Source organism: Toxotes jaculatrix, chromosome 16 (genome assembly GCF_017976425.1).
Source record: "Toxotes jaculatrix isolate fToxJac2 chromosome 16, fToxJac2.pri, whole genome shotgun sequence".
Classification (NCBI taxonomy): domain Eukaryota; kingdom Metazoa; phylum Chordata; class Actinopteri; family Toxotidae; genus Toxotes; species Toxotes jaculatrix.
Window position 1 is genome coordinate 13,561,100 of NC_054409.1, and position 27,990 is coordinate 13,589,089.

The 27,990-nt window shown below is 41.6% G+C and overlaps 2 protein-coding genes across 5 annotated transcripts in view; one reads left to right on the forward strand and one right to left on the reverse strand.

Annotated features, from left to right (window-relative positions):
• Positions 1-96: 96 nt before the first annotated feature.
• Positions 97-10,502, reverse strand: cdc37l1 (cell division cycle 37-like 1). 4 transcript variants are annotated; one of them, XM_041058529.1, is made up of 8 exons: positions 10,434-10,502; positions 8,908-9,067; positions 7,467-7,766; positions 7,216-7,309; positions 6,414-6,529; positions 5,363-5,485; positions 5,002-5,175; positions 97-3,582 (listed from the first exon to the last, which is right to left on the reverse strand). In XM_041058529.1, exons 2-8 carry the CDS (start codon positions 9,010-9,012, stop codon positions 3,466-3,468), a joined length of 1,029 nt encoding a protein of 342 aa, XP_040914463.1. In that variant the 5' UTR covers positions 9,013-9,067; positions 10,434-10,502; the 3' UTR covers positions 97-3,465. The 4 variants fall into 4 exon arrangements, with proteins under 4 accessions (XP_040914463.1, XP_040914465.1, XP_040914462.1 ...); XM_041058531.1 differs by lacking the exon at positions 10,434-10,502 and having other exon boundaries at positions 7,216-7,285; positions 8,908-9,264; XM_041058528.1 differs by lacking the exon at positions 10,434-10,502 and having other exon boundaries at positions 8,908-9,264.
• exd3 (exonuclease 3'-5' domain containing 3) overlaps positions 10,041-27,990 on the forward strand; it is a 35,704-nt gene continuing 17,754 nt past the window's right edge. The window contains exons 1-19 of the mRNA XM_041058527.1: positions 10,041-10,239; positions 11,905-11,964; positions 15,355-15,419; positions 16,421-16,582; positions 16,870-17,055; positions 17,137-17,190; positions 17,350-17,489; positions 17,586-17,692; positions 17,780-17,853; positions 18,080-18,118; positions 18,243-18,409; positions 18,941-19,094; positions 19,291-19,489; positions 19,586-19,695; positions 20,430-20,613; positions 20,787-20,959; positions 21,433-21,651; positions 21,816-21,869; positions 21,983-22,114. Of these exons, the coding sequence (XP_040914461.1) occupies positions 11,937-11,964; positions 15,355-15,419; positions 16,421-16,582; positions 16,870-17,055; positions 17,137-17,190; positions 17,350-17,489; positions 17,586-17,692; positions 17,780-17,853; positions 18,080-18,118; positions 18,243-18,409; positions 18,941-19,094; positions 19,291-19,489; positions 19,586-19,695; positions 20,430-20,613; positions 20,787-20,959; positions 21,433-21,651; positions 21,816-21,869; positions 21,983-22,114 (2,247 nt within the window). The 5' untranslated portion in view covers positions 10,041-10,239; positions 11,905-11,936. The remainder of the gene's footprint in view (positions 10,240-11,904; positions 11,965-15,354; positions 15,420-16,420; positions 16,583-16,869; positions 17,056-17,136; positions 17,191-17,349; positions 17,490-17,585; positions 17,693-17,779; positions 17,854-18,079; positions 18,119-18,242; positions 18,410-18,940; positions 19,095-19,290; positions 19,490-19,585; positions 19,696-20,429; positions 20,614-20,786; positions 20,960-21,432; positions 21,652-21,815; positions 21,870-21,982; positions 22,115-27,990) is intronic.

Consider the following 27,990-nt stretch of genomic DNA (forward strand, 5'->3'; position numbering starts at 1 on the left):
GTGTTTATAGTATTATTGTACATCAGAATAACACAACTGGATAGTTGTAATTTATTCCACACATTCTTCTTCTGGGAGCCTACATCACCCACAATGCAACTTGACAATCGGAGGCATTTCTCCTTAAGAATTTAATGACAGAGCTATTTCCAATTCTATAATTACTGTAGATTTACAAAGAACCGTAGCAGTTCGAAGACACAAACATTTATTACTGGTTTTATATTTGAGTTTCTTACAGCGGCACAGGAAGCCAAATCTTACTGTAGCTTATTGTCAATAAGGACGTGTTACAGCTATAATTTTCCTAAAGCTTATATCTCAGTGACAGAAACTCTTTCACCAAGTCTTACACCCTCAAAATTTTGTGATAAGCTTCAAAAACACAGGATTTATAGTAGAAAGTCAAAACACCAGAAACACTGGCCACAGGTTTCGTACAGCAGTTTAAGCCCAACAGTTATTTTGCATAGTTGAGTAGTCACTGTGGACGAAAAAAAAAAAAAGATTTATCCACTACAGCACATTATTTTAAGCATTGCTGCTGACAACACCTCTGTTTGTGTTTACAGTATTTACGATGTAGTTTTCACTGAAGAATCAACAATGCATCACACAGACGCTTGTGAATTTTACTTTAATGCATTGTATGGTATTTCTAATTCCACAGTCTATGGTAAAAAAAAAATCTTGCTGACCATGTTGCTCAGCAAGTTTTCACTGATTTGTGTTGTTTTGCTAAATAAAGCATATGATTATCAAGGGGACAGCTCCTTGGAAGCCTCGTGAATTTGGAAAAAAAAGTTTCCTTGGAAAAAAAAAAAAAGGAGAAAGAAAAAGCGCAGGTGACAAGAGAATACAAAAATAAAAGAAAACACAATATCACACAATTCAACCCACAAGCTCATCTAAGAAATGTTTAGAATTTCTGATTCCATTCTGGGTGACTGGGAGACCAACAACAAAAAAGTGATACAACTAAAAACTGTTTGAAAAGGGAGATATAAAGTGCAGTACACATTCAGATGCAGTGAGCTCTGTTCTGCATTTAAATATACAGTAAAAGTCTTTGTGGAAAGCACAGCCCTTTTTTCCTCCCCTTCATACTGGTGCTTTTGTTTCTTTTTGTTTTTTAAGTCACCTACTCAAGTATAGATCCCAGAATTGAGAACTTTAACCACACACCACTGACAAAAGTCTGCCCAGAGGACTTGTTTAAGGAAACTGGTGGCTGGGACTAAGTTGCTAAGCTTGTGAAGAAAATAAAATATATGTTAGTTTTACCCTGGCACGTCACCGAGCCAGACAAAAATAAATACACAAAGCCCATACGGACCTAGGAAACCTTTTATGAACAAACACATGAAGAATTTGGCATGATTAGTACTTTTAGGTCCTGTACTCAAATGTTTGACCTGTGTGATAACCAACTATGAGACAAATGTAGTGCCCTTTTTACACCTCACATTACCATGCCTCTTGCACCCAGATCATACCTGGATTTGGATGATTCATTGTCATTTATACCTAAAACCGTCTCAGATATCCTCATAAAACTGGGCTGATCATGCCCCTCTCACTGTGTGTATTTGTGTGCATCAAAACCCGAGTGCCCCCGAGTCATGCAATAAATGCTGAGTTAATATATTGTCTCAAACGTAATCTTGCAGACACTTACCAAAAAGCATGCACTGTCGTCTTTAGGTTATTGTTTGTCTTTGTCCAGCAGCTTACATAAATGAGCAACTAACTATTTTTCTGCGAGGCTGAATTATTATTCGTATCAGAACAAGACAAGACCCAAGTGCACAACAACGATTATCACTTTTGAGAATACACTCTACATTATCTTCTGTTGTTGTATGGTAATTGGAAACTCAAATGATTAGCTAGTGATTTTGTATTTCGATTCATTGTATGCATTTTATGTGTATATACTGAGTGAATCTATAAGTTTGTCTACGTAAACACTATCTAGATAAAATCTGAATGCCAAAGATGCATGTTAATGGCAGATGTAAAGGAGGTTCAAAGTTGGATTACAAATGTGCTTTAATTGCTCCTGAAGCCGCTCCAGACAACACTACAAACCCTTTTTAGAGAACCTGAATCATTAGAACCAGTCTTGTCCTGCCTTTCATGATATACCTGAACATCAGCTCCAGACTATAACGTGACCTCTGACCTTCACGCACCTGCTAATTAGCAAAGTGTTCAAAGCAAATGATGTAAGGCCACATTAACCACTCTGCATTGGTAAAAGCATGTGATGTAAGACAACCCGACAACAATCAGAACTCTAGCTTTACTTTGACCAACAGGGCCAGTCGCTCTTCATGGCCAAGAAATTGCCACAATTGGGTAATTTAAAAAAAATAATGTACGTGTAAACCAAATGAAAGTTAAAATATTTGCACCAAAAGTTAACAGCTATTGTGCCTGTTCATTTTAGACAACACTGAGTCAGTGAAGCGGTCACTGGCTAGCCACCCACGCATACTGCATTATTCATCCTCTCCTGATAATTGGCTTGAGAGACCTGTGAGACTGTGTGCAACTCCTTACATGCGGATCAGTTGTGGGCCTGAACTGAACTGAACTTTAACTGGCTTGTAATTTCATTCTGGCCTGTCAAATTGAAGGCTGGAGAAAAAACAAATCCAGGTAGCTACAACTGGAGCACTTTTTCTTTCTGTATGTCTTACAGATTCAGACATTTGCAATTTAACACACTGAAACTGCTCCTTGCACATTGGCATTAAGCCAGCAAATTCAGCAGTAGTGAACCAATTTAAACATGGAAAAAAAAGGGATATGCAACATAAATTTCAAACATGTGAGGCCCACACTTTTTCCAAATGTTGTGGTAATGTTAGATCTGGCAGTTAAATTTTTGGATTCAAAATCTGGTTTGAAATCCTCCACATACGCAATTTTCAGTCATGCTTCTCTCAAACTTGACATGATTCATGATCTATTGTTCCAGCATGTGCAACAATAGGTCCACTAACCCAAATTCAGCTTCAGACATTGGATATAACTCACTATTGCTAAGAGCTTTTTTTTATAGTCTGGACTTAACTTAGTGAGGACATATCTCTGTTCCAGGAGAAATAACAAATGACCAGTTTGAAAGATAGCGAGGGATCTGTAAAACTTGTGTTATGGCACAACACATGCATTTAGCTGGCAAAAGACACTGCAGGGACCAACTCACCAGAGGCCAGCCACAGCCGCATACTAATGGCAACACTGAGAAATGTTTGTCCTCAGTGAAACATTATTTCCTACAGGTTCTCAACTGAAAAATGCAGCGTTAAAGACTAATCATGTCCCCGTTCATTCCTGCTCTGCACTGCCCTTTATGAGCGTGGACTGCTGTTGAAGGAGGGCTTACAAGTCAGCTTGTTCCTAAATGGGGAGACGATGGAGATGGAAGAAAAGCAGGGTCCGATCCCACATTCCCTAGGAGGTCTCCATCATCCGTATGTCCTCTGTTTCTGTTGTGTCGTCCTTCGTCCACCTCCCTGTGCTTGTCCACAGTCCGGCCTCTAAACAACGCTTTGTAGGGTACTCTGCCACCTGGTGGAGGCAGACAAAGACGGAAGGGTCACATGACAATCAAAAAACAACCACAGGTGAGGATTGCCATGCAAATATCAAAATCAAAAATAGGTAAAAGTAAACAGAGCTACAGAGACAGACTCTGGGGGATTAACCTACTGCTGTCCAGTTAGAGGATTATAATGGTTATGTAACTACACTCTGACTGTCTAACATTTCAAATCTGAGCTGACACTGAAATTCTGATCTTGGATTCACAACATTTTCTCTTGCTTAGATTTCACCATGAACTAAAACAAATCTGGGAGGGGCAAGACTTGTGTTTTTCTTTATAGAAAACAGATTCTCATGTACACATTCTCCTCCAATCACTCCTCAGAGGCCGACTGTGTGTTCAAGCTGACGTGGAGAGAGATGCTACGAGCTTCAGTTTCAACAGGCTTGATCAAATTCCTCTGTGGGAGAAGGGGAGGAGTTTTTTTTTTTTCTTTTTTTCTGAGTAGATGTTTGGCAGCTAGTCAAACTGTGGGGCCAATAGAGGGGAGGAGGCCTCATTCTCTCTTGCTTACAACAGGATTTCAAACTACTAAGATCACATTTTGTGGAAAAGCCTGTGGAATAGGCCATTTGGCAACTTTCACACTAAACTTCATCTGAGCACTGAAATACCTGCCAAAAATAAAACTCTCTTTCATGTCTGTAGTTTGTTCATGATGTCATTTGCAGAAAAAGGCTTTTAATTTGTATGAGACATTGGTCACATGACAGCCCCTTCCTTTAAAAAAAAAAAAAAAAAGAAATGCCTGTTGTCTTACACTTGTGTAACTAGGAAACATAATGATGTGAAACAGTGATAACTGACTGGGCACTATCTGTGATACCTGAGCTGCCGACATGACAATGAGGGTGAGGGACAAAGAAAGTCCGATGGCTGAGGTGATTATATCATCTATTGTTTGGATTTATCTGGGTCAGGCAAAACTAAATATTTTATCATGTTTCCCTGATGACTGGCTCCTGCACGGAGAGCCCCGTCAAGAGAGGGTCAGCACAGTTGTGAGGCAGAAGTTGGGGTTTCTGGGGTCTGGTTTTAGACTTCAGCAACATGAAGAACTCCAAGTCCTGCTTCATCGTTAAAGTCAGCTTTTGGCATTTGTTGTGGCCACATGTGCTAACTTGAGCAGTGTTTTAGTCCTTGTTGAATCCTCTCTTGGTCCATTTTAGTGCTGTCACCATTTATGAAAAAACAGTGGAGACACACATGTCTTAAAAATGAACATGAGCAAGCAAATGCTTGTGACAAAACCTAACTGAGGATGACCCTTAACAGCTCTATTTATACTTACTAGCTCAATGGTGCCATCCCACAGCTGTGTGGGGTAACTGCAATAGCCCGTGAGTGTCAGCAGCAGTGGGGAAAAAGTGAGGAACACTTACTGGAGGTAAAGAGTCCAGGGATTCTTTGGGGTCAAGTCTGCAGTTTGGGCCAGTGCTGTGTTGTACAATGTTGTTGGGTGTGTCGTCTCTACACCTGACTGTGTATTCTCTAACTCTGTTTTTGAAGGCCTCAAGCTCTGTATGGAAGACTTCTAAGTAGACATCTTGTCCTTCCTGTGGAGCATTAAAGACAATAATATTAAGAAAACATAGCGCAAGATGGCTTAAACCAAAACAACAATCATCTGAAGAGATGTGAATCAAATTACAATTAGGCATGCCCTGACATCCAACAGTATGAAAGCCTAAGTTTGGCATAAGGCACAGTGCATAAAGTACTGATAAGGTGTTTACATCTTACTTTGGCTTTGTGGAAGAACTGTCTGAAGCAGCCTCTGGGGTCCTGCTGAGAGGTCAAGGCCATCTCCAGGATGAACTGCATGACTACAGCTTGGTGCGCCACCTGCTCCATCAGTGCTTCTTTCTGCAAGACACATAACAAAAAAAATAAACTAACTTCAGAGTTCCTGTGTGTCTCAACAGATCACCCATTAAAACTATTTTTTTCTTTTATAACGCAATACAGTTCACCTGCACCTCAAACTGCAGCCCCCTAAATGATGATACAGTTGAATCAACACCTCTTAAGCACAATTTAAACAATCAAACTCTCATGAAGGCAGGATTTATTGGTGGCTGTTGTATTAGACTGCTTTTGTTTTAGAGAAATGTACGTAATAAACTGACAACTGAGTATTTCGATAAGCAGAGTGTCTCCAAAATTGAGAGCTGAAGGGAAATTCTGAAGTCATTGTCTGGGTGCGTTTGTGTGTGCAAGCACACTGCCTGAGTCTGCTGGAGCGCTAATCTCAAGAGGAGCACCATGAACAGCAAAAGGATAACACTAAATCCTCTGATGAGACAGTAACCAACAATTAATTTATCCTGCTAGCAAGCACATTCTGTGTCACCACAGCGTGATTCAGCCCCTGTGCTACAGAGATAACTGTTAACTGTCACACTGTCATGACTTGCTTGGGGCGCTAAAACAGAAGTGAGCCATCAATAATGTTAATAGTAACACCTGCACTTTACCCACAGTGACGAGTTAAAATCTCAGTTTTGATTGCAGAAGATCTTTTGCAATCGATATGACCAGTGCAGTTGATGCTAAAACTTTTCCAATATTACACTGTCATTGTTAGTGCACATGCTCAGGCATGTGGCTCTATGTTTACACTGCTTTTCTAGTCTGACGAGCTAAAAGGAGCAGACCATTTTCATCATTAAAAAAAAAATTGCACCTCCAAATGATATCCGCCTGCGACTACAGAGACAATACTGGTCACCAATTGTCAAAGAATTGTTGATAATCATAAAATAACACAACCCTTATCCTATCAGTAAATTACCCCTTCTTGCTGTAGTCTCATGCACCACACAATTAAGTAATTGGCCGTTTCCTCACAGATGAGCTGAGGCATGTCTGCAAGGAATCGCTGACTGTCGTCCCATCTCCTCAACATCCCTGACAAATGGAAACAAAGCATATTAGCTTGTTTTGATGAAAACATGCAAAATGTACTATCTGTCTGTCTGTCTGTCTGTCTATCCATCTAACAGAGTTAAAATGCTTTCTTGTCTCCTGTGTATCTTTATATAATAAGCAGTTATTATTCTTTCAAGGCCGTGCAAAATATGATCTCAGACACAGAACACCTCCACATTTGCTACTGTTTTCTGAATATGTTGTTGATCATATATATATATATGTCAGAAATGTACAGCATAACAACAAAGCTGCCAGTAATACTAAAATTAAAGCAAAAAACAAAATGAGTTTTGTTTCATTAGGCACTTAGTCTGATTATGGACAAAAGCTAAAAGGGCTAACATTACTATGTAAGCATACAGGAAATTTGTAGTTCTTCCCAATCGCTGACATTCTCATGTTCACAGTAAACCACAGCTGACTGTAATGTGTTGAGACAGAATTCCCATACAAAACTTGATCATTCAACTATGCACCTGAAAACTAAATATGATCTCTTCCAGTGAAGCTGGAGGAGAAATCTTGCCAAACCCATAACAATCTTAAAGGCACATGATGCGATACTTTATGTAACTGAAAACAAACTAGTCACTGCCTTTTTATCATCAATCTGAGGGCAAGACAATTCTTACTAGAGACTTCCGATTTAGTGCGTCACTTACCAAAGTGCCTAAGCTCTTTCTCGTACTTCTGGAGAAACGTATTGCACTTGTCTTGATCCATTTCAACGGGCTGATTTTGGACATTAATGATACTCTGTCAGAGTGAGAAGACATTAAGCAAGTGCTTACGATGTCACTCCATGTTCAGCAGACAGTAGATGCACACAGTCAAATAAGTGAAAAGATTAGAAGACAAGTGCAAAATGCAACTGCGTCTTAAGATCTTCCAAGGATTACAGGAGCTCTGTTACCTTATCAAAGACGTCCCAACTTCCGACAGTTCCGAGTACAGGACTGCGGTTGGGTTCCTGACCTCCCAGCATGCTTTCCTTGCGTCGCCACTCCTCCTCAGTGTGTGTTAGTTCTGTGGGGCAGGCCAATGTCCGAGCACGTTCCTGCTCCAGGGACTCTGAGCTGTGGACCCCTAGAGAACATAGCTGGTCCTGTGCCTCAGCCAGTCTCCAGCTGGAGACGATAGAGGCCTTTACACAGCGCTGTTGGCTCTGGCACAGTGAAGCCATGGCACAGTCACAAAGTCGTGATGATGGTGACTGGTGTGAAGTAAATGGAAAGAAAAAGATATTGGGACACAAAAAGGAACATACTGTCAGTGCATCCAGTCAAATTACCAGTCCATATTTTGTACACAGAACAGAGAAAAGTAAGATGGACTTAACAGTTTAAGATTTGAATGTAAAGGAGCAAATTTGAAGAGTGCCTGTGCTTGTACAGGATTCTTGTTAAATTTGTTTGAATACAATCTATCAACCTGTGTTGAGTCTTGACAAAATATGCAAAAGCCCCCAAGGTCACAACAACAACATCCTCCTCCAGAGAAGAGAGGGATTATTCTTATTAGATACTCTTATCACAAGGCAGTCTAACTTTAAAAGTTAATCTTAATCCTTTACCCCCCAAGCTTTCACTGAATCCAAATACATCTTTTTCCACAGAATGATTGGCTAACCTAGGAGTGAACAGCTGACAGCTACAAACTGTGGCTAAATCCCAAACAAAATGTAGGCCCATCGGGGTTTTAAGCTTTCATGACCACAACCATGCTGTATTTGGAAGGGGGTGGAGCAAGAGGGCTAAAAATAAATAAATGCTTGTTTCCATCTTGTCCGATGGATTCATGGCTAGCCAAACAGCCAAATGCCTTTTCTAGTCCCTAACAGCCATCACAGACAGCTGTCAGTGTCTGCGAATGTGTAGGACTTGGGGGAATGGGAAAGTGAGCTGCTGCTTCATGTCCTGTTGTAACCTCTGATCTCACCAGCCATCCCAAACGTGGATGATCTCTCTCCGATATTAGCAAGTGGTGACATTATAGGCGATCTGTGTACCGTATAGCCATATGTTGGGAGTGGAATATAAGTAGCTTTGAGGCTAGTATTTACTCTGGCTTGCTGCACGGACAGAGATGTTTTGTAGCTACCCCCATTAAGCGAACTGATAACAGTTACACTACTGTGAAAGTTGGAAACTAGGGAACGGAATAAAAAACTGACCACTTTAAAAAAACAGACAGTAGTCCATACTTTGCTAACGATCAAATAATGTAACTTGGCACGAACTCACTTCAATGGTCCCCCCAAACAGGCTTAGCTAGTTAGCATGCTTTTAGTACCGTTAACTTGCCCCTGTGATGCCAAGTAAGCCACAACACGACCGCTAGTATGAGCAAATTACCTGCTGGTGAGGATAAACACCACCGTGGTCCCTGGCTGCTGAAGCTGGGTCACTGCTGGACTCTTCACCGGGGTGAAACGAAGCTCCGTTGCCCCGCCACTCCATCACCGTTAAACAGCTAGCTTTTAGCTCTGCTGTGGGACCTGCTAGCTAATGCTAGCTGTGTTTGGAGATGAGAAACAGAGTTGCTCTCTGTGATCAGCTGTCTGTTAGAGTCATATATGAAAGGTCAGTAGACTCCACTGGGGAATAAGATGCGCCGCAGCACGGTGGGGGTTGAGGGTTTTGAAATGAGGGGACGCAGCTTCCGTAAATAACAACGTTAGCTTCAACAACAACATCCACTCTGGCTGCTCAGCCCGGTTGCGTATTTTTAAGAAGTGACACACTGAGCACGTGGTAAACAACTCTGACCACGTGACACTGCCTCAAGTTTTTCTACTGCGTTCCAGTCACTTCCTGTATACTTAAGAGACAGGGTCATGGACATTGACTAATAGGTTTTTATATAAGGACAGCATCAGAGACCATATTATAGGACAATTTACGGCAGAAGATAAACTGTTCGAAAATTAATTTAGGTTGTAATCTTTAAATAAGTCTGGACACTGCTTGTTATTAAATTAAAATAAATGAAAAACAGCTGTGGCCACAATGATTTCTGCATTGCATTTCGGTTTCTAGGTTTATCAGGTTTATATATATTATTATAATATCTATCTATCTATCTATCTATCTATCTATCTATCTATCTATCTATCTATCTGTCTATCTATCTATCTATCTGTATGTTTGTCTATACATTATTATTATTGTATTATTTGTATTATACATATTTTCTAGCCCACTCTGGGATGTATTTGAATTCTGCAGTCTGATTATCCAAAATAAAATAGAGATATGGATAGCATATAGATTTAGTTAAAGGTTGTTTTTGAATAAAGGTATTTTGAGGGATGCTTAGCTTGGGTTACACTACCAGTTATTGTTAACTGCTCTTTTAGAGTTTGAGTCGTGTGTTTATATGAGCTTTGGCCAGCAGGGGGCGGTAGTGCACTCTGAAGTTGCATGAGAGCTCCGTCTGAAAACCAAGTAGTAGATCAAGAAAAACTGCACGTTGCTTTGCCCTATTTTCACACTTACGTGGTTCAGGTGGTACGGTCGGCGATTCGCCTACATCGTGGGGGCAAGCGCTGCCTGAGAGGTTTTACTGAGGGCAAATTTAGCCTTTTCTCAAATAGGTCCAGATGTTCAACCACACCAATTAACCAGGGGTAACTAGTTAGGTACCAGTTTACCTAACATTCGCAAACTGGAAGAAAGTAGCATACGGTGAGTCCTTCCTCATCAACAATATAACCTTAGAGTAGTGTAATTATATATTTATCGCTTGTTGACACACCAAAAAATAAAATAGACAGTGTATTGGAGAGAAACAGCATTACCTAATACTGAGATCTGTGAGCTAGCTTAAAATGAGTCGTGGTAACCAATTCTAAGTAGTTTACTAGAGAAACGGCAAATACCGCTATGTCGCTTAGTTGTCTCTTACAGCAGGAGGACAGCAGCAAACTTGCGCGACAGTAACACGTGCACAGGTGACAGGGAAACTCGCTTTACCTTACTGGGCCACACAAGCTACTGTTTGCTAACATAAGAATATGAAATCAACCACTGAGGAAGTGGGATGTTTCTCCTTCTGTACCACTGGGTGGGGATAGAAGACAATAAAACAGACTTGACTGCAGGTGCCGTATCTCATTTCTCTTCCCCCCTCCATCTCCTGGAAAAGTGCAGTTGCCCGGGCAATGTTCACTGCCAAAGCCCGCCTCTAGAGCCTGCAGACATTCAGACACGGAGAAACAACCAGACTTCTGGCCTAAAAAAACATCCTCAGCCTGAAATCTAGTCTCATAGCCAGCTGGCACCTTGCCCTTTCTCAGGCTGCTGTTCCCACAGGTTTCTGTGTGTGTGTGTGTGTGTGTGTGTGTGTGTGTGTGTGTGTGTGTGTGTGTGTATGAAGGAATGATATTATCAGCAAAATTGGTTCATAATCATTAGTTGCTGAAGAGTTTTCCCTGGTATTGTTGTTTGAATCTGCTGAATACATGACATTTTCTCGCTTTCTTTTGATTTGATTTTTGTACCTTTGTTTTTTGGTACCATGACATCATAAGTTAAGTTTATACTTTATTCATCCCTCCTGGGAGGGATTACTCTCTGCATTTTACCCACACAAAGTGAACGAAACACACACACAAGCATGCACATGCACTAGAGACGCTGTGGCAGCGGGCTTCCCTAGAAGGAGCCCGGGAACTGGGGTAGATCGGTGCCTTGCTCAGGGGCACCACGGCCATGGCCAGGGGGGGCAGGTCTCCTTCTCCACCACCCATATCCATTGTGCGTATCCATTGTGCTTGGTCGAGGAATCGAACCGGCGACCCTTCGATCTCCGGGCGGTCCAAAGTGATGTCATGGTACCAAAGTCCAAAGCCGCACGCTTAACTTGCTGCGCCAAAACATTTTTTTTATCCTATTAGCTCAGTGTAATACTTTTACTGTATTTTTTGCACTGCAACAATTAGTTGAGTGACTGAAAAATGGTAGCCATTTTAATAATCAGTGAAAGGTTTCAGTCATTTTTCAGGCAAGAACGGTGAAAAAAAAGCCAAACATTCATTGGTTTCAGCCTCTAAAGTGAGGATAATTTCTGCTTTTTTAAAAAAAAATCATATATCACTGTAAACTCAATGTTTTTGGATTATGAACTCTTGGACAAACAAAACAAGACTTTTAAAGACAACACCTGGGACTCTGAGAAGTTGCACTGGCCATTTCTTAGTTTTTTTGATATTCAATAATAAAAATAATCAGCTCCACATATTTTGTAAATGAACATATTTCTACTTTTACGTTGTGAGAATAATAAATTGGAGCAGTTGTGGTGGAGACCTCCTATTAATAGCACTGTGATGTTCTGTTTGCCTTTTACAGAGTGACAGCAGCACACCATCCGGAGGACACAAATGAATCGTACTCCTCCAGAGGCAATGGGTTTGTATCACAGTTTTTCCACACACCCTTTAATATAGACGCGGTACACATGGAGGTTAATTCTGATATGATGATGTGTATACAGACTCCAAAGGTACAAGGAGTAGTTTAATAATGTCTCGTGTGAAATATACATTAACTCTAATGTCACTAATATCAGGTAACCAAGCTGTTATACAGTGGTTATGAGGCATGTGTATTCACACATATGTCATCCAAACATTTCTGACGTCTGGAGAAAAACAGTTCAGGAGAAAATGAAATGCATTAACTCTGATAATCAAAGGAGTTAACAATAAGTAAAATAACACTCTAGGCGTTTCAGACTGGTTTGAGAGAATTTTTTTCTCCAGCATTTTGTTGTGCTGAAACTGCGACCTTATTGTGTTAAATCACCCCCCCCCCCCCCTTTGAATCTATTCTTCGTGTCTTCATATCACAAGTAGAAACATAATTTGTCATGAAAATAATCTCTGGTCTTTTGATAGATGAAATTTTAATTACGTCTCGTGAATACATTTGTTGCTTCTGCATTGTTACTAACTTTGACCCATCTCCGCCTTGTAGCTTTGTTTACACTTGTTTTTTGGCAACGTTAGTTTGCTGAACACAAGGAGCACATGGAGTTTATAATGATATCAGCATCATCATTCTTTTTTTTTTTTCCACTGTGGAGCCCGTAGGTATGTGTCAGTCCACACTGGCACAGAAACCAAGCTGTAGTGGGTCAGTTCTGGAGAGGTCATTAACATGGAAACACTGCTTTTATGAGAATCAAATTCTGCAAGTGCTCGTACTCTCCTCATTTTCAAGATTCTGTAATAGCACCTGTTGAAAGCTTTTTCCAGCACCTACAACAAAATACAAAAGAAGAGAAGCACTTGTAGAGGAATGTTGTGGCATCCTTCCAGTGGAGTTGAGCCACTTGCACAGCCTCTGCCAAGTCACACTGAAGCTGTTCTGGTGGCTGTAGTGACACCAAATGCCCCATTTAGACACTTGATCTTTGTGTTTCCTTTATTTTGGCAGCTGCCTGGCAACAGACTGTTAGACCTGCCTGTAGATTTAATCTCTGTCTACTTTTACTGAAATTTAAGTGTGACTTTTATTACTTTTTAAAGAGTGGGCGACTAGAACAGTGTCAGATTACTTTAAAATCCACTTAAGGAAAATGTAGTATTTTCTCATATTTCAAATTCTCAAAACTTAAAGAAACACCTTCATCCCCCCCAAAGGTGAATGAGTGCATGTACTGTATGTGTGTCCATGTATTTGTGTGTGGTGATGGGGTTATTATGTTGTAATGAATGGGGAGCCTCCAGCTCTGTCATTCACCCACCATCCAACACTATAAAGAAACTACTTGCTCCACATTCCTCTCCTCTCTGCTACTTCTCTGTCCTCTTCTCATACAAACAGTGAGGGTGAAGTGAAGTGGGTTGTGCTGTTTGTGTTTGTGTGAGTCCCTGTGCACGTGCGCATGTACGTCAGTGGGATGAATGGGCTGGAGTGGGGTTTATAACAGCAGAGAACCACACAGCAAGGGGAACGTTCCCATTCAGATGTTTGAAATTAAAGGACCTTTCAGTGGAACATAACAGTGTTTTTGCACGTATTAGTCCATTTACTACAAATCCGGTCTACACTGGTGTTGACCGTTTTCCATAGCATGCTGTAATGGTGCTGTCAAAGCTGTGGCATCGTGGTGAGATACTGAAGTGTAGGTGAACATGAAAAGCCTTTTACAGCAGCTTCTAAGTAAGTGCAAGTAGATTTTCATATCAGGTGGAAATTATCTTAAAACACTAATTGTCTAGAAGGTAGGAAATGCATTTACAAAAATATGAAATGGCCGTATACCTACTATGCTGACACTAATGTAAAGCATGCATGATTTGTACTAAATGGGCCAGAACGTGCAAAAAGGCTGGCAGGGCACAACTGGCATTTTGGAAAATAAAAACACTGAACCAAATCACAGAGGAAATGATTCATTTTTTTGTTTTGGCAAGGAGATTATTTTTTTCTGTGCTGTGCTGTTTTAAAATGAGAAACAAAGACCAGAGAAAATTGCCAGGAATGAAGGCAAACTGAGAAACAAGTGATAAACAATGGACATGGAAGTGAGACAAAGTTACAGATAATCTTATGAGAGTGGAAGTGTAATTTTAAATAGAAATTCAGGTGTGTTTGGGTTAGTGAATCAAAGAGAAGCATAGTGAGTGAAAAAATAAGCTGAACTAGAGAGGGTGCACATGGGAGATAAATACAAAAAAAGGATTCACAGGCAGGTAAAGTTCATGTCTAAGAGGCAACATAAAAGAGATAAAAAAAAAGTGTCAGGCCAGGAGAGATAAAGTAAAGAAAGAGGCCAACATAGAGAGAGGGAGAGGCCTTTTGGTCTGGTTTCCCAGGCTATGCATCAGGAAGGCTGTATTTTTTACACCATGACCACCGCATAGCCCTTTCCTGGGGAAATCCGAGACAAAATCGAGAGAGGCTGCCGCAGGGAGGGAGAGGAGAACAGGAAAACTAGCCCTGGGAAGGAGGGAGGTGGTGGGGGGGGGGGCAGGTACGGTGGAGCCCACACAGCATGAGTGACAGAGAGAGAAGCTGAAGCTATTGGGAAGCCTCAGTGGAACACACGCACAGGCAGATGGACACAAAACGTGAAACACACATGCATGTACACATCCCTTGTTTCCAGGCCCTTTTACCCACTGTGGCCTTCCCCCAAAAAAATTTACCCTGAGAGTCTCCTCTTGAGTATTTTGGCTGCAGCTTCAGCTGGAATGCAGAGCTAATGCTGGGTTCCTCTTCTATCCAACCAGCCTCAGCTGTTAATCCAATGTTACGGCTGCTATGTTGTGCCTGTTAAAGAAATAATATTTGACGTTATGGCTACTTAGCTATGCCTGTTTTAACAAACAATATTTCCAGTATATCACATTACTTACAAGCTAAGATTTAGGTTGGACACAACAAGGTATTTCAAGACAGTTTGGCAACAAATTCTAACTTTTTATTAACACGACCAGTCCATAAGAGAGAGGCCAAATCAACATTGCGGCTTTCATTGTTATTGTGACCTGTTCGAAATTTATGTTTACACAGCAAGGTAAAGGCTCTTATAGCCAGGAAACTGTGATTGGAGGAGTAGATAAACAATATTAACTGTGCTAATGGGACAAAGTAAATGTCATTGTAGGCTTCAGTGGAAATTTAAACAGTAGAAATATGAAGTTGGTAATGATTATCAGAAAAGGTTTAGCTCTTGTATGTTTCATTTTCTCAAATCAGAATTCTTTATGTTAAGATGCCAAAGAGCCAGAGCTCAAAGGTCAGAGTGAAATCCCACCTCATCTGTGAATGTGTGTGATCCCTCCCCAGGTCTTGACCCATCCGTGCTGAGAGACCAACTCTTCGAGCTATGGAACCGGAAAGATCTGCAGACGGTGAGAGTCACTTTCACAACGTGTCAGTTCCACACATGCAATATTGAGTGTGTGTGTGTGTGTGTGTGTTTACAAAGGTAGAGAGGAGATGGAGTCTTTGTGTCTCTACAAGAAGCACTTGTACAGGAAGGAACAAGAGAGAGGGAGCTTGGTTACCCTCATGTTTAAATGAATCTCACCAGGGTGTGTGTGACTGAGCGTGTGTGTGTGTGTTAATGAGGAAACCAGAGTGTCTGTCAGTAGGAAGGAAGGAATTTGCGTTGCACTGAATGAACTTGAGATCTGTGTGAGGAGGATATTGAGTGGATGACATCTGTTTTGCAAATTAAGACACAGTGCGAGGCATTCTCACACAGATATTATTTTCTCATGTAGGAAGTTTCTAATGCCAGAGTTTGCATTCTTAAGCTGAGACCCAAAATGTGTCACAAGCCTGTGTCTGCGGGGCCCAGAGAGGGAAGTTAGCTGTTTCTGTTTGTGAACTACTGTGTTCCGGCTAGTCTAAAAATTCACTTGCCCATCGTCTCATTTTACCAACCACTGTGACTCATTTGCAGATGTTGATTTATCAGAAAAAAAGTGGAACATGTCATATTTATTGCAAAGCTTTACGTTTTGGCCTTCCTCGAATAGTCCGCTCTAACAACTTACAAACAAATTGTTAGGGGTAACTCTAAAACATTTTGAGAAAGGTACAGTTTAAACTGAAGTCATAAATTAAAGCACGTAAGCTCAGAGTTTCAGACTAAAACAACAGTGTTCTGGACACAAATGTAGAGAGATTACCTTTAACATGATCTGTAGTCTGCAAAGATTGTAGCATTTTTCAGTAAATACTGTCTGGTTGTATAAGGAATGATGCACATACAGTAGGGTTCAGATTTGAATGAAACTACCTTAAAAAAAAGATTAAAAAGACAAAGCTGTAATGTTTTATACATTCAATTGTGCCTCTCTAATATTAGGATTTTACCACTTCCTCCCTCCCTGTCCCCCCACAGCTACATTTGGCAGCCCTCCAGGGATTTTCAAAGCTGTCTGAGCCTCTGGAGGATTTACTAACAATCCTGGAGGGCTGTCCAGGCAAACAGAAGAGTCGGAGCCACACCCTCGGCAACCACATCCTCATGGAATTCCAAGCATGGTTGAAGGAGCATCCTCAGGTAGACGAGATTCATTGAAGATACTGTTTTTTTTTTAACTACAGAAATGTATGACAAAGTTTAAGGAGTTTCAGACCTGCGCTTCTGCCGTTCCAGTCCAACCTGCGTCACCTTTAGCAGTTTAGTACACATGCAGATGTGCACCATTTCTAGCAAAAAAAGTACTTCTTTCCTCTTGTGCCACCTGCAGAGTGTTACAGGTGTCTTTTTTAAATTTATTATTTTCTATTTTTTAAGGTACCGCTTGTAATTTTTGGGAGTCCTCATTATTTTTTTCCCTCCACCAGGTGACCCTGAGTTCACTCCCAAAGCAGCAAGCACTGGAGCTCCAGCATCGTGCTCTGAACTTACTGACAGATACCCAACCCAACTTTGTAGAGAACCTCATAAACATCTACCATCTCAGCTCCCTGGACCCAGCCACTCTCCGACTGTACATTGTGAAGTTGCAGGCCCTCAACTGTTACAAAGAGGTGGATGCCTTTTTCTGATACTGACAGTTTTTTTTAATGTATTGGACTGAATGGGCTGAATTTCTCTCTTTTTTTTCACAGGCAGCAGTTCTCGGCATAAAGCTTAGGCTACAGAAGGAACTGAATATGGAGGAGGTGAGAATATTTTCAGCAGATATGTTCATGCATGCTTATTTATAAGCAGTAAATACATGAGCGCACTGTAGATGTGTTAGATCTGAAATTGTCAAAATGTCCTGTTTTAAATCTCTTAGCAAGTTTCCAAACTGTCATCTTCATTTTTTTTCCTTGCAGATGTGTGTGCCTTTAATCCTGCAGGATAAGCTGCCATTGGCAGAGTCCTTCGTCACAGGTCACAATCATCTAGAACAACAACTCGTCACACTGCTCGACTCCTGGTGCCACCCCAACTTCAGTGTAGAAGATATCAGCAAGTATGAAGCACGCGTGAATCCATGCAAACCCATACTCCACATGCAGGCAACAGTGTGCTTTTGTATTACTTTATATGATTGTGTGTGTTTCCGCAGGCAGTTCCCTCATCTTTCTCTGTCCAAACACTGCATGGGCCAGATCCACCCCAAAATGCTCACCAAACACATCTTACGACTTGTGTTAAAATTCAACATAGAGCAAGGTGTGTGACAAGGCGCATGTACAGCTTTCCTTGTATTATGTTTCTCTCTGAGGCAGAAATGATTGTGATTTCATGTTTTTGACATAGGACTGTATCCCAATGCTCTTCACAAGAGGAGACTGGACTCTTTACGTTTCCTTATGTACAAGGGGTTTGTGGAGGTAAGTAATGCAGCACGATTTCTACCAGGTATCTAAGAGTAAATATACACCAGTATATACACCTTTCACACTGTCTTTATGGCATGTAAATTCAACAACACCATGCTGTTATAGTCTGTCGAGAAGGCAAAATTCTAGTCTAATTAGATAGAAGCTTTGCTTAGAAACATTTTAAAAAGGCTGATTTTATATCCTTTTTCTATCTGCATTTCAATTTTTCTTTTAGAAAAGCATGACAGAGGAAAACTGGAGTGACCATGTACAAGTAAGTTCTGCTTATTGATGTGACAATGTCTAGACAAACAACACTGCACATACATTAGTCTCACTTGGTTCTGGCAGATGTGTTTTTTTTTTTTTTTTAAGTGCATGTGTGTATTTATGCATAGTATGTAGTGGCAGATGACGTTGAACTGCAGATTACCTTGGTGGAGATGTTGGTCAAGTACTGTGGTCACCAGAAAGCCTCTCAGTGGTCACTGAGATATAACATCCCCCGAAATCGACTTCCCTATGGGGTATGGGAAACGCAGCAGAGTCTACCACCTCATCTACAGTAAGTTAGCCAAACTATGCAAAATATATCCTGTTACACAACTTGTGGCATGTACTTGTGTTTATGAGGAGGAGTAGTTGCAGCCTTAAAGTTTTATCCCTTGGGTGCAACGTGGAGCTGAAGATTTGTTCACACCCGCTTACTCACACATTGCAAGTGTGTTGTGCTTTGTTGTTAAATTACACCTGATTTACACCTCCTAATCCAAAGCTGTTCAACATTGTGTGGGCTAAAATATTAGATTTAATGTGGGTGAAAACCACCACATTGCCAGAGTTTGTAGTAGTACAGAGTAGTACTTTTTTATGAGATGTTAAAGATGCCACATACCTCATCTTTCACTGAGACACGATGCTAATTCATAAGATCTAATCCTATGTGCTGTGGTTTTCTTTTATCCTCATCTGTCTGTGTAATGAAGCTTTCTGTCCACTCTCATTGTGCATTCACTGGCTTGTGTTGTATCTGTATGTTCTGCTCTCCGTATGAAGTGCACACTCGCAATAACACACATTTTTTTCCTCTGCTCAGACAGATATGTCTGAGTGATTCAGCACAAACTGAGGAATGGATGCCATCTCAGTCTCACTGTCAGAAGTTCTACCAGGTGCCCCTCACCAAAGACAAGGTTCACTTTGTGGACACGGCAGAAGCTCTCCAGAAATGTCGGAACATTGTGCTTAAGGTACAGAGAAGTAAACGCCAGCAAAAAAGGAAATTGGTGCCCCCGTTTGTGCTATTAGTTTAAAACAACCTGAAAATCTTGTTAATGGATGGGGAGGCTCTTGGGGTAAATAATGAAAGTACTTATGGTTACTTTTCAATTTAAAAATAACGTTTTTTTGTTGCTAACTTCTTGTCCTGTCTTCATCCTTTCATAGGAAGGTGTTATAGTAGGAGTTGACATGGAGTGGCAGCCTACATTTGGTTGCATCTCAACTCAGCAGGTTGCCCTGATACAGCTTGCAGTTTTTGACCAAGTTTTTCTGTTGGACCTCTGTGTAAACGGATTCTGTCAACACCCAGATACTATTAGTTTCATCAGGAGCTTGTTTTCAGAAAAAAATGTACTTAAACTGGGTAAGCAACAGTTTTAAAAAAGGTTAAATCAAATTTATTTGACGCCTTTCGGTTTATATTTCTGTCCCTCACATTTCTCTTTTTATTTCGATCTAGGTTATGGTATGACAGGGGATCTCAAGAGTCTGTTGGCCACCTGGCAGCAGTTTTTAGAGGAACCACTGAAGATGGAGGGGGTGCTTGATCTTCTAAGTATACACCGAAAGGTAACATTATCTTGTCATTCACATAACTGTTAAGTCCTTTAGATTAAATTCAGCAGGTGGTATTATATCAACAATAGAAAAGTTTAGAGCATTCTTTTTCTGTAATTAGTTGGGATATAATGTATCAGCAAGTCAGGCTTTTGTTACTAATGGCTGACAAGAACTGAGCAGACTTAGTCTGGCTCAGCTCTACGAGCATCAGTGTTTGCTGACTACTTGTCCACAGTGTCCCATGCAACCAGGAATACTGTACTAGAGGTTGTAAAAAGTTTACTGTGATTATAGTGAACATTGCTCTTGGCTATATTTGGATGCTATACTGCTGCTGTGGCCCAGTAATTTGTCTGAGATATATGTAGCTGAACTCACTGTCTCTGAGGGGGATAGGAATGTGGTAATGGCAACAAGGGCCAGTAACTGATGAGGTTTCTTCACCATCTGCTGGAGTAGGCTGCATGTTGCAGGATGTGAGGAATGCAAGACATATTTTGCAAAATCACAAGGAATGTCCGGTTGACACAGGATGTTGTGGCAGGACATAAGAAGGGAGGGACTGTTTAAAAGTTCAAACATGCATTGCCTGCAGCCACACATATAACAATAAATAGTAGATCATTTATAATTAATGAAGTTGCTGTAATTGCATCCATCCATCCTTCAGTTTTTAACTGAAGAAATATTCATTCAACTATGCCATTTAATTATAAGTGTAATGTCTGTAATGCCCTATATAGATCCAGAGTGGTAAGGTCAGCAGGACTCATAATGGCCCTAAAGAGGTGCTGGTTGGAGAAGGCTCTGTAGAGAAAGGCCTCAGTCTGCTGGTACAACAGGTCCTGGGAAGGCCCCTGGACAAGACAGAGCAGATGTCCAACTGGGAGAAACGTCCACTGCGCATCAGCCAAATTAGATATGCAGGTAAGCTATTACGCATGCACGGACACACAATGACAGAGAGACAGATGGTCACTGGTCTTTTCACCATTGAATATCACAGATTATTTTGTTATCCCCTGACGAACTGCAAACCAATAAATTCACCCCCCTTTTCCTCTCTTTTTCCTCTCCTTTGTTGCTTAACCTCCTTCTAGTTGCAGATGCCTACTGTTTGCTGGACGTGTACTCTGTCCTCTCGAGGAACCCAGCACACTTTGGGCTGCCAGCTGACCTGCGCAGCATCTCTTCAAGCCAATCAGAGAAGAGTGGAGACAAGAAGCAAAAGGAGAAACAAGCCAAGCAGAAGAAACAGGCCCTTGGCAAAGAGGTCAGGGGTCAATTGCCATTTCTTCATAGCAGTTGATCCTCAGAGTTTACATCATAATGATATTTTTAATAAAAGGTACTTAGATGCAGACTAAAGAGGACAATGTCAGTGTCTGAGATTTTTTTCCTTCCATTTGCCAAATTTTAGCCTTTTAACAGGCTGCAACTGTGAATAAGAAGCCTTTTTTTAAAAATAAAGAACTATTGTGACAATATAATTAACAATTTCTAGGTATAAGCAACAACAAAATTTTCTGAATGAATTCAGAAAACCTCCAACTGAAGAACCTGGATTTGAGCATCCAGCTTGCAGGGAGGGATAATATCTGTTTGACCAAGACTCTTCAGCAGTTCCAGGGGTGCAGTTGTATAGCTCACCCTGTGCTTTGACCTCCCTGCACTGTGGTGCAAGTGAAAGGAAAATCCCCCTGTGGGGATCAGTTAAGTATCACATTATTGTCTCTGTCCATTTAGGAATGTCAGGGGGCTCAAAGGGTCAGTCCCCCTCACTCTGACACAAAGAAGGGCCTCCTGTGTGGCAAGAAGCTCTCAGAAGATTCCTCCCCTCTGCCCCCCCAGCAGTTGCGGGTGGTGTGCGACAACATGCTGCAGGGACTCGGGAGGTACCTGCGCTGTTTAGGGGTCGATGTGGTCATGTTGGAGAACACTGATGATCACAAAGTAGCAGCAAAGGTGAGTTAGTAGTCTGGACTGAGAACATACAGAGACGATAAATAGTTACAGAAAGAAGATAAAGTCAAACAGAAACACTACAAATTGTAGATAACTAGTTAATAGTTAATAGCAGTTGGATTTATTTAATGTGTTTGATTTAATGTGTATTTGTTGTGTGTCAGTTAGCACAGGCTGAAGGCCGTGTCATACTCACATGTGGACAACCGTTCCAAAGTGTAAGTACTAAATATACAAACTCATGATGCATTTTGCATGTGTGGTTGCATACACTTGTGTGTGTGTTTCTTGTTTGCTAGTATACATGTGTCGCTTTTACCTTTCCATATAGTTACGTTCCCAGGTGGGTGAGGGTCGCTGTCTGTCCCTGGACTGTTCAGAAAAGGCCAGAGACCAGGCTGTTCGAGTCCTCAAACACTTCAACGTCCAGCCCACTCCCAACGATATATTCAGCCGCTGCCAGGTGGGAAAGTTCAAGCTGGTTCTGAGTGTATATTTAAAATTAACCTGTGTTGTTTTTCTAGCTAAAACAATGTCAGTGATTATCATTACATGGACACGGAAAAATTGTGAGTACAGTTCAGGGAGGACAGAGAATGATAAAGTCCACCATCCAAAGTCTTAAGTGTGCATCCAGCCCTGCTTTAAAACAATGTAGAGCCCCTACATTGTTTTAAACTAGAGGTGGATGTGTTGCTTAAGGTGAGACAGTGAAATACAATCCAGGAAGTCCAGTTTGAGCAACAGAATTTGAAGTTGTGTGGGGCCGATGCACTTCACAACGGTTTATAATACTGTAAGACAGGATTTTACATCTCTTTAAAGTTACCACAGTGGCAATTATTTTATCATTCGCTGCAATGTTTACGAGTTAAATTGTAGAAATATTCATGTTACAAACAAATCCACCAGGAGCACTTGCATCTATTTTATTGGCTGACAGTTCCTTTCCTGATTCTTATGTACACAAACTCTTTTAGTGAGAAAGAGGAAAAAGCCTGAGTTCCTATATTAATCAGAAGTACAGGCAACTTGAATATGCAGACAATATTTTTGAGGTTATGAAGCACTGCCAAACTAGTTAAGTTCCTGAATCATGAGAACAAAGCCTGTGGTGTTTGTGGTGTATTGTGTAATCCCGATTGAAAGGGGAAGAAATTAATATACGATAAGGGAAATGGAGAAAATGGGTTTTTAAAAAAAAAAAACCTCTATTGTACTTGCGTGTTTGGAGTGTTGTCAGTGGGGCTGCACACAGAGGGAAGGAGCTTCTCTCAGGGAAGGAGCTGAAGCTAGTCCAGAAGGTGAAGCTACACAAACTTGATATTGGCTAACCTCTTCATGCTCTGGAATCAAACTCTTGAATGAGGCCTGGGGCCCCCTTTTCCAGTGTTGCCCTGGGAGGAGAGAACGCCTGAGTTTTCACCACTGTGGGACAGAGCCTTGTGGTCTTATAGGATGAGGAGCTAGGTCATTCAGAAAGAGCTGCATCACCTTCACGTTGAAGATAGCCAGTTGAGGCGGTTTGGTTTGTTAATTAGTAGACCTCCTGATTGTCTCCCTGTGGAGGTATTCTGGGCACGTCCAACTGGCAGGAGACCCTGGGGCAGACGCAGGAGACACTGGAGGGATTGCATATCCCATCTGGCCTGGAAGTGCCTCAGGATCCCCAGGAGGAGCTGGAGGATGTGGCCAGGGAGGAGGGATGCTGGAGTTATGTTGCTCAGTTTGCTGCCACCACAAGCTGGACCTGTGCAAGTGCTGAAAATGGAGGGATAGATGGATGAAGGAGAAAATGAGTGATAAAGGGGGAGGAATATTAAAATGAAAGAAATTAGATATTTCCTAAGTAACTTTTCACCGTGCAGTGTAATACAAGGAGTTTGAGGACAGTTTAACTAGAGAACCAGTATGGGAAAGTTGAACCTGGAGGAGAAATGAAACTGGATATTATTCAATTTCTAAGTTTCCTCAAAAGCCTTTTGTTATGTTCTTCTTTCTTCAGTAAAAGAAACTTAAAGGCGCCCCGCACTACATTATCAAAAGTCTAACTCAGTTGCTATCAAATGCTGGATTTACGGTACCTGACTCTTAGACATCTCTCTGGGTGGCTGTTTAGTGTGTGCTCTGACGGCTGTGTTTGTGTTTGTGTGTGTGTGTGGTGGCAGTGCTGCTGATCAGGAGGGGTGTCTTTGCAGGACAGTTTCTAAACTTGGGTGTTCTGGTATGTGCCTAGTAGGGGGGCCCTCAATGTGTCAAGATACACCGCTGGGTGCATTTGTGTCAGACACAGAATGTTGAGAACCTGGACCACCTTGATGCTACCTCCTGTCTTGATGATATGATGATGACACACACACACACACACACACACACACACACACACACACACACACACACACACACACACACTAAAAAAATCTGTCTGAAACAGACAGCAGCCAAATGGTCACCCACCTTCCATTTATTGGTCACTCCTGACGCCACTTCAAAGTGAAATCTCTTTGATATATTATAACAAAAGGAAAGCCAAATGTGACCCCTAAAATTACACCGTTAACAGCTCTGACTCAGCTCTTCCCTATCAGTTTACATACTGCAGTCAGTAGACTTGAGAAAACCTTGATCTTAGGATGTGGGTAATTTTTTTTACAGCCTCAACCAGAGCATAACCATCTGCTTTTAAAAGAATCTGGAGTTCAAATCAAAATTAAGTTAATCGCTGTTTAAATAATTTAATATTTTTACTGAAACAGTCAAAGTGGAATTCTTAGTTTATACCAAATTAAGGTGGACACAATTTATGTGTATAGGTGTGTGTGAGTGAGTGACTGAGAGAGAGAGAGAGTGAGTGTTTCACCCTGGGGGCTGCTCCATGGCCCACCCAGGCGAAGTGAACCCCTTTGTTATGTGATTGTAGAGCTCTGTGATTAGCAATGGATGGGTTAGTTTCTCTCCCTTTGTCTCTCTGTGATTCTCCCTCATGGACTTACACCACTGATGAATGTCATGAGAGGGGAGAAGTAAAAAAGACAGAGGGGAGGAGATAAACCACAGATTTGCTTACATGTGTTTAAAGATTCTGCGGGGAAAGGGTTAATGTTTGTCTCTGTGTATCAGTAGGCCACACAGAGATTTTAGAGGCATAGCAATGTGTGTCCACCATGGAGACCCCAAGTTTTGGTTTTGTTGCTATGTTTACACTATTTTCAGCTGTTTATGGGACAGAAAATGAATCTTATTGACTCCTCCTAAAGTCATGGCATGTAATAACCCCAGTTGTTCAAATAGCATAATCTCACATGGCTGTATTTTTAGCACTTTGTAATTTTTAAGCTGAGAAGAATATGGCTTTGTCACTCCCCTCTGGCACAAATGAAACCACAGGATGTGAACACACAATAGATGTGTTTTAATACTGACCTGTGGAATAAATGTACTGTAAAGTACTTAAAAAAACAATGCATTTATTTTGAAATAATAGACATTTGTTGATAGTTTATCCACAATATATCACATTTGAAAGAAAATGGAGTATTTTTAACCTGAAAATTCCCGTTTGTTAACTGTCAAGATTTTAACACGTGTCACAGTGTGGTGATTGGTCCATCACAGTTTCCTTATTCAGCAATATCCCATCCACACCACTAATGCCTGCTGTGTCTATACGTTCCACGTCTGCACACACACACACACGCACGCGCACACACACTTCCGTTGGGTTGGATGGTTCCGTCAGATGTCCCATACTGGCCTTTTATAGACATGTTGAGATAGCAGAGATTGCCTGAGAGATAGACATGAAACCAACCAAACACACACATATACAGTGATTCGCATACACAGTCAAATTCCACAAAACTGACACACAGCACTGACACCACCATACACACGCACACACACTCACCTCAGCAGCTTTTCACACTCACACACACACAGCATTTGAGAGCACACTAACTTGAAGCACAGGAGTCACAGAAGCACACACACTCAGACTCAGTCATAGACACCACTGCAGCAGAAACACTTGTTCCCACGCACCAGACTACTGGGGAAGTGAAAACAAGAGCAACAGGAACCGCCACACCACGAGAGGGAGGGGTGGGAGAGATGGGGGGTTAGGGAGAGGAAAAGGGGAGGGAGGGAGTGAGAGAAGTGAGAACAGAGGTGATGGCAGGGAGGTAAAAAAGACAGAGAGAGAGAATGCACAGCAGCGAAAGAAAATTAAAAGGAACAAGTGAGTCGGAGATAGGGAGAAAGATCAAAATAACATGGATTAGTTGAGATTATATTACAGAGATTGTGTGCGGGGTCAGAAGTAATCAGTTTGTGTCTAAACGAGATGAGCGTTTGTTGAGCGAGGAAGGGAGAGTGTCTGAGGAAGGTGGCACTGACGGAAGAAGAGGGGTGGAGGAGGGCGAGGCGATAGAGAGACTTGTTGTCTGTCCTTTGATCTACAAAGAGGGCCGCGGGCTAAGAAACAGGAGGAATGTGAGAGGTTGAGACACGTTTAAAGTTACCCTTCGCTGGCTGTGCGTGAATGTGTGTGCATATATGTCCGCATGCAAGTCAGACTAGTGCGGACTAGATAGACCGATGCGTATGAACTGATGAAGCCCCTTGGATAAGAGGCGAAATGTCTTCCCAGACAAACATATGTCCAGTTGCCTTCGATTCAATTTTCAAAGAGAGAACTATGACCTGGATGAATGAGAACATTCACAGACATGCGAGTGTGTGATTGAGTTGATCAGCGTCAGGGTGTACGTATGTGTTAAAATTCAGCAGGAAATAGGAGATACGTCTTAGACTTGTATGTTCTCACACCTTAAGCCTTATTCACTTCTCATTTTTAAAAACGCACAGCTTTTGCTGACAACCACAAATCTATACACAGTGTCACACTTTGGTCACGCACAAACGATCACGCCTTGATTGTTTGTGTGTTCAAGCTTGATCTGACATCTCTATGCATATACCGTCGCAGTGACAAAACAGGAGTCATATTTGTGCGTCCCGCCTATTTCCCTCTCTCTCTCCCCTCTCCGGAGACTAGAGGGGAGCGACAACAAGAGAGGGGAGGAGGCGACGGTGGGGAGGGGGGCATTCCATAGGCACGCCAAGACATTCCGAGGGAAACCATCCCAAATATTTCCCACTGTGTGTGGCGAGGGCTCCTCGTCTCTTGTTACTGGTGCACACACGCATACAGTTTGAGAAAGTGCAAAAAGCGAACACACACACACACACACACTGGAAGAAAGTGCTGCTCATACATAACACAGGTCACTCTCACAGCTACTCTTTCTGGCAGGCACACATGTAGATAGTTAGTGGATGCAGTTATGAGTGACTGATGGGCAGCCTGTACGTCCTTCTCCTTTTGTCTTTTTTTTTTTTTGTCTCGGGCGTCGTGTTGTCTGTCTTTCTGTCTGTCTGTAGGGGAGCCAGATCAGGCCAAGCCATTGTAATTGTTGTGTCACTCAAATGTGTGAGTTTATGAATGAGTGGGCAAGTAAGACATGACCACAAATATTAAGCTTTCACTTTGCTGCTCAGGGTGTAATGTTTTCTGTGGAGACGAGTCATTCATCAGAAAAATGAATGCTACACTGGGAAGCTCTGCAATTCACAAGGAAGTCATTGAAAGGGGAAACAATGGTTGGTAAATAATGGTAAATATCAGTCACATTTATTAAGATATGTGCACGCAATTCACACAAGTCACACAATATCATCTTCAAGCATTTAGTTAGAATGTGAAATTCTGGAGTTCACACTTTAGAGTCCCTGTGCAGCAAAAGTGTTACGGAACATAATTGTTCGAGTATGGGTATTCATGTATTCACATGTGAGCTGCAGTAGATGGTTGTAACAATTACCCAGTCTCTCTGTCGCATCTCAGTCGTGGTTAAATGTTGAATTTGTGAGAAGCCAGCATTGTTTTTTTTAATCGTTTTTTTTTTTAAAGGGGTGTGAAAATACCTCAGAAAAACCCGTAGGTTTTGTCTTTAGTGTCCATGAGTCATTTTGAAGTTTATTCTCATGGCTGTCTGAGCAGACACAATAGCAGATTCACATACACAAATACGGACAGATAAGGAATAAGATGAGCCATCACTCACCAGGCGTCTGTCCCTTAAGAAATCATGCATGCTGTCTTTTCCCACAGTCAAGTTGGCCCCAGGATAGCATAGCAACGAAATGACACCTGTGTGTGCGGGTTAATGCATGATATGTATCTCTGGGTGTCTGTGTGTGTGTGTGTACGTGTATGTGTGAATCTATAGTTGCTCAAATGTTGCTTAGGGGGTGGTTGAATGTGTGTATGGGTTGTTT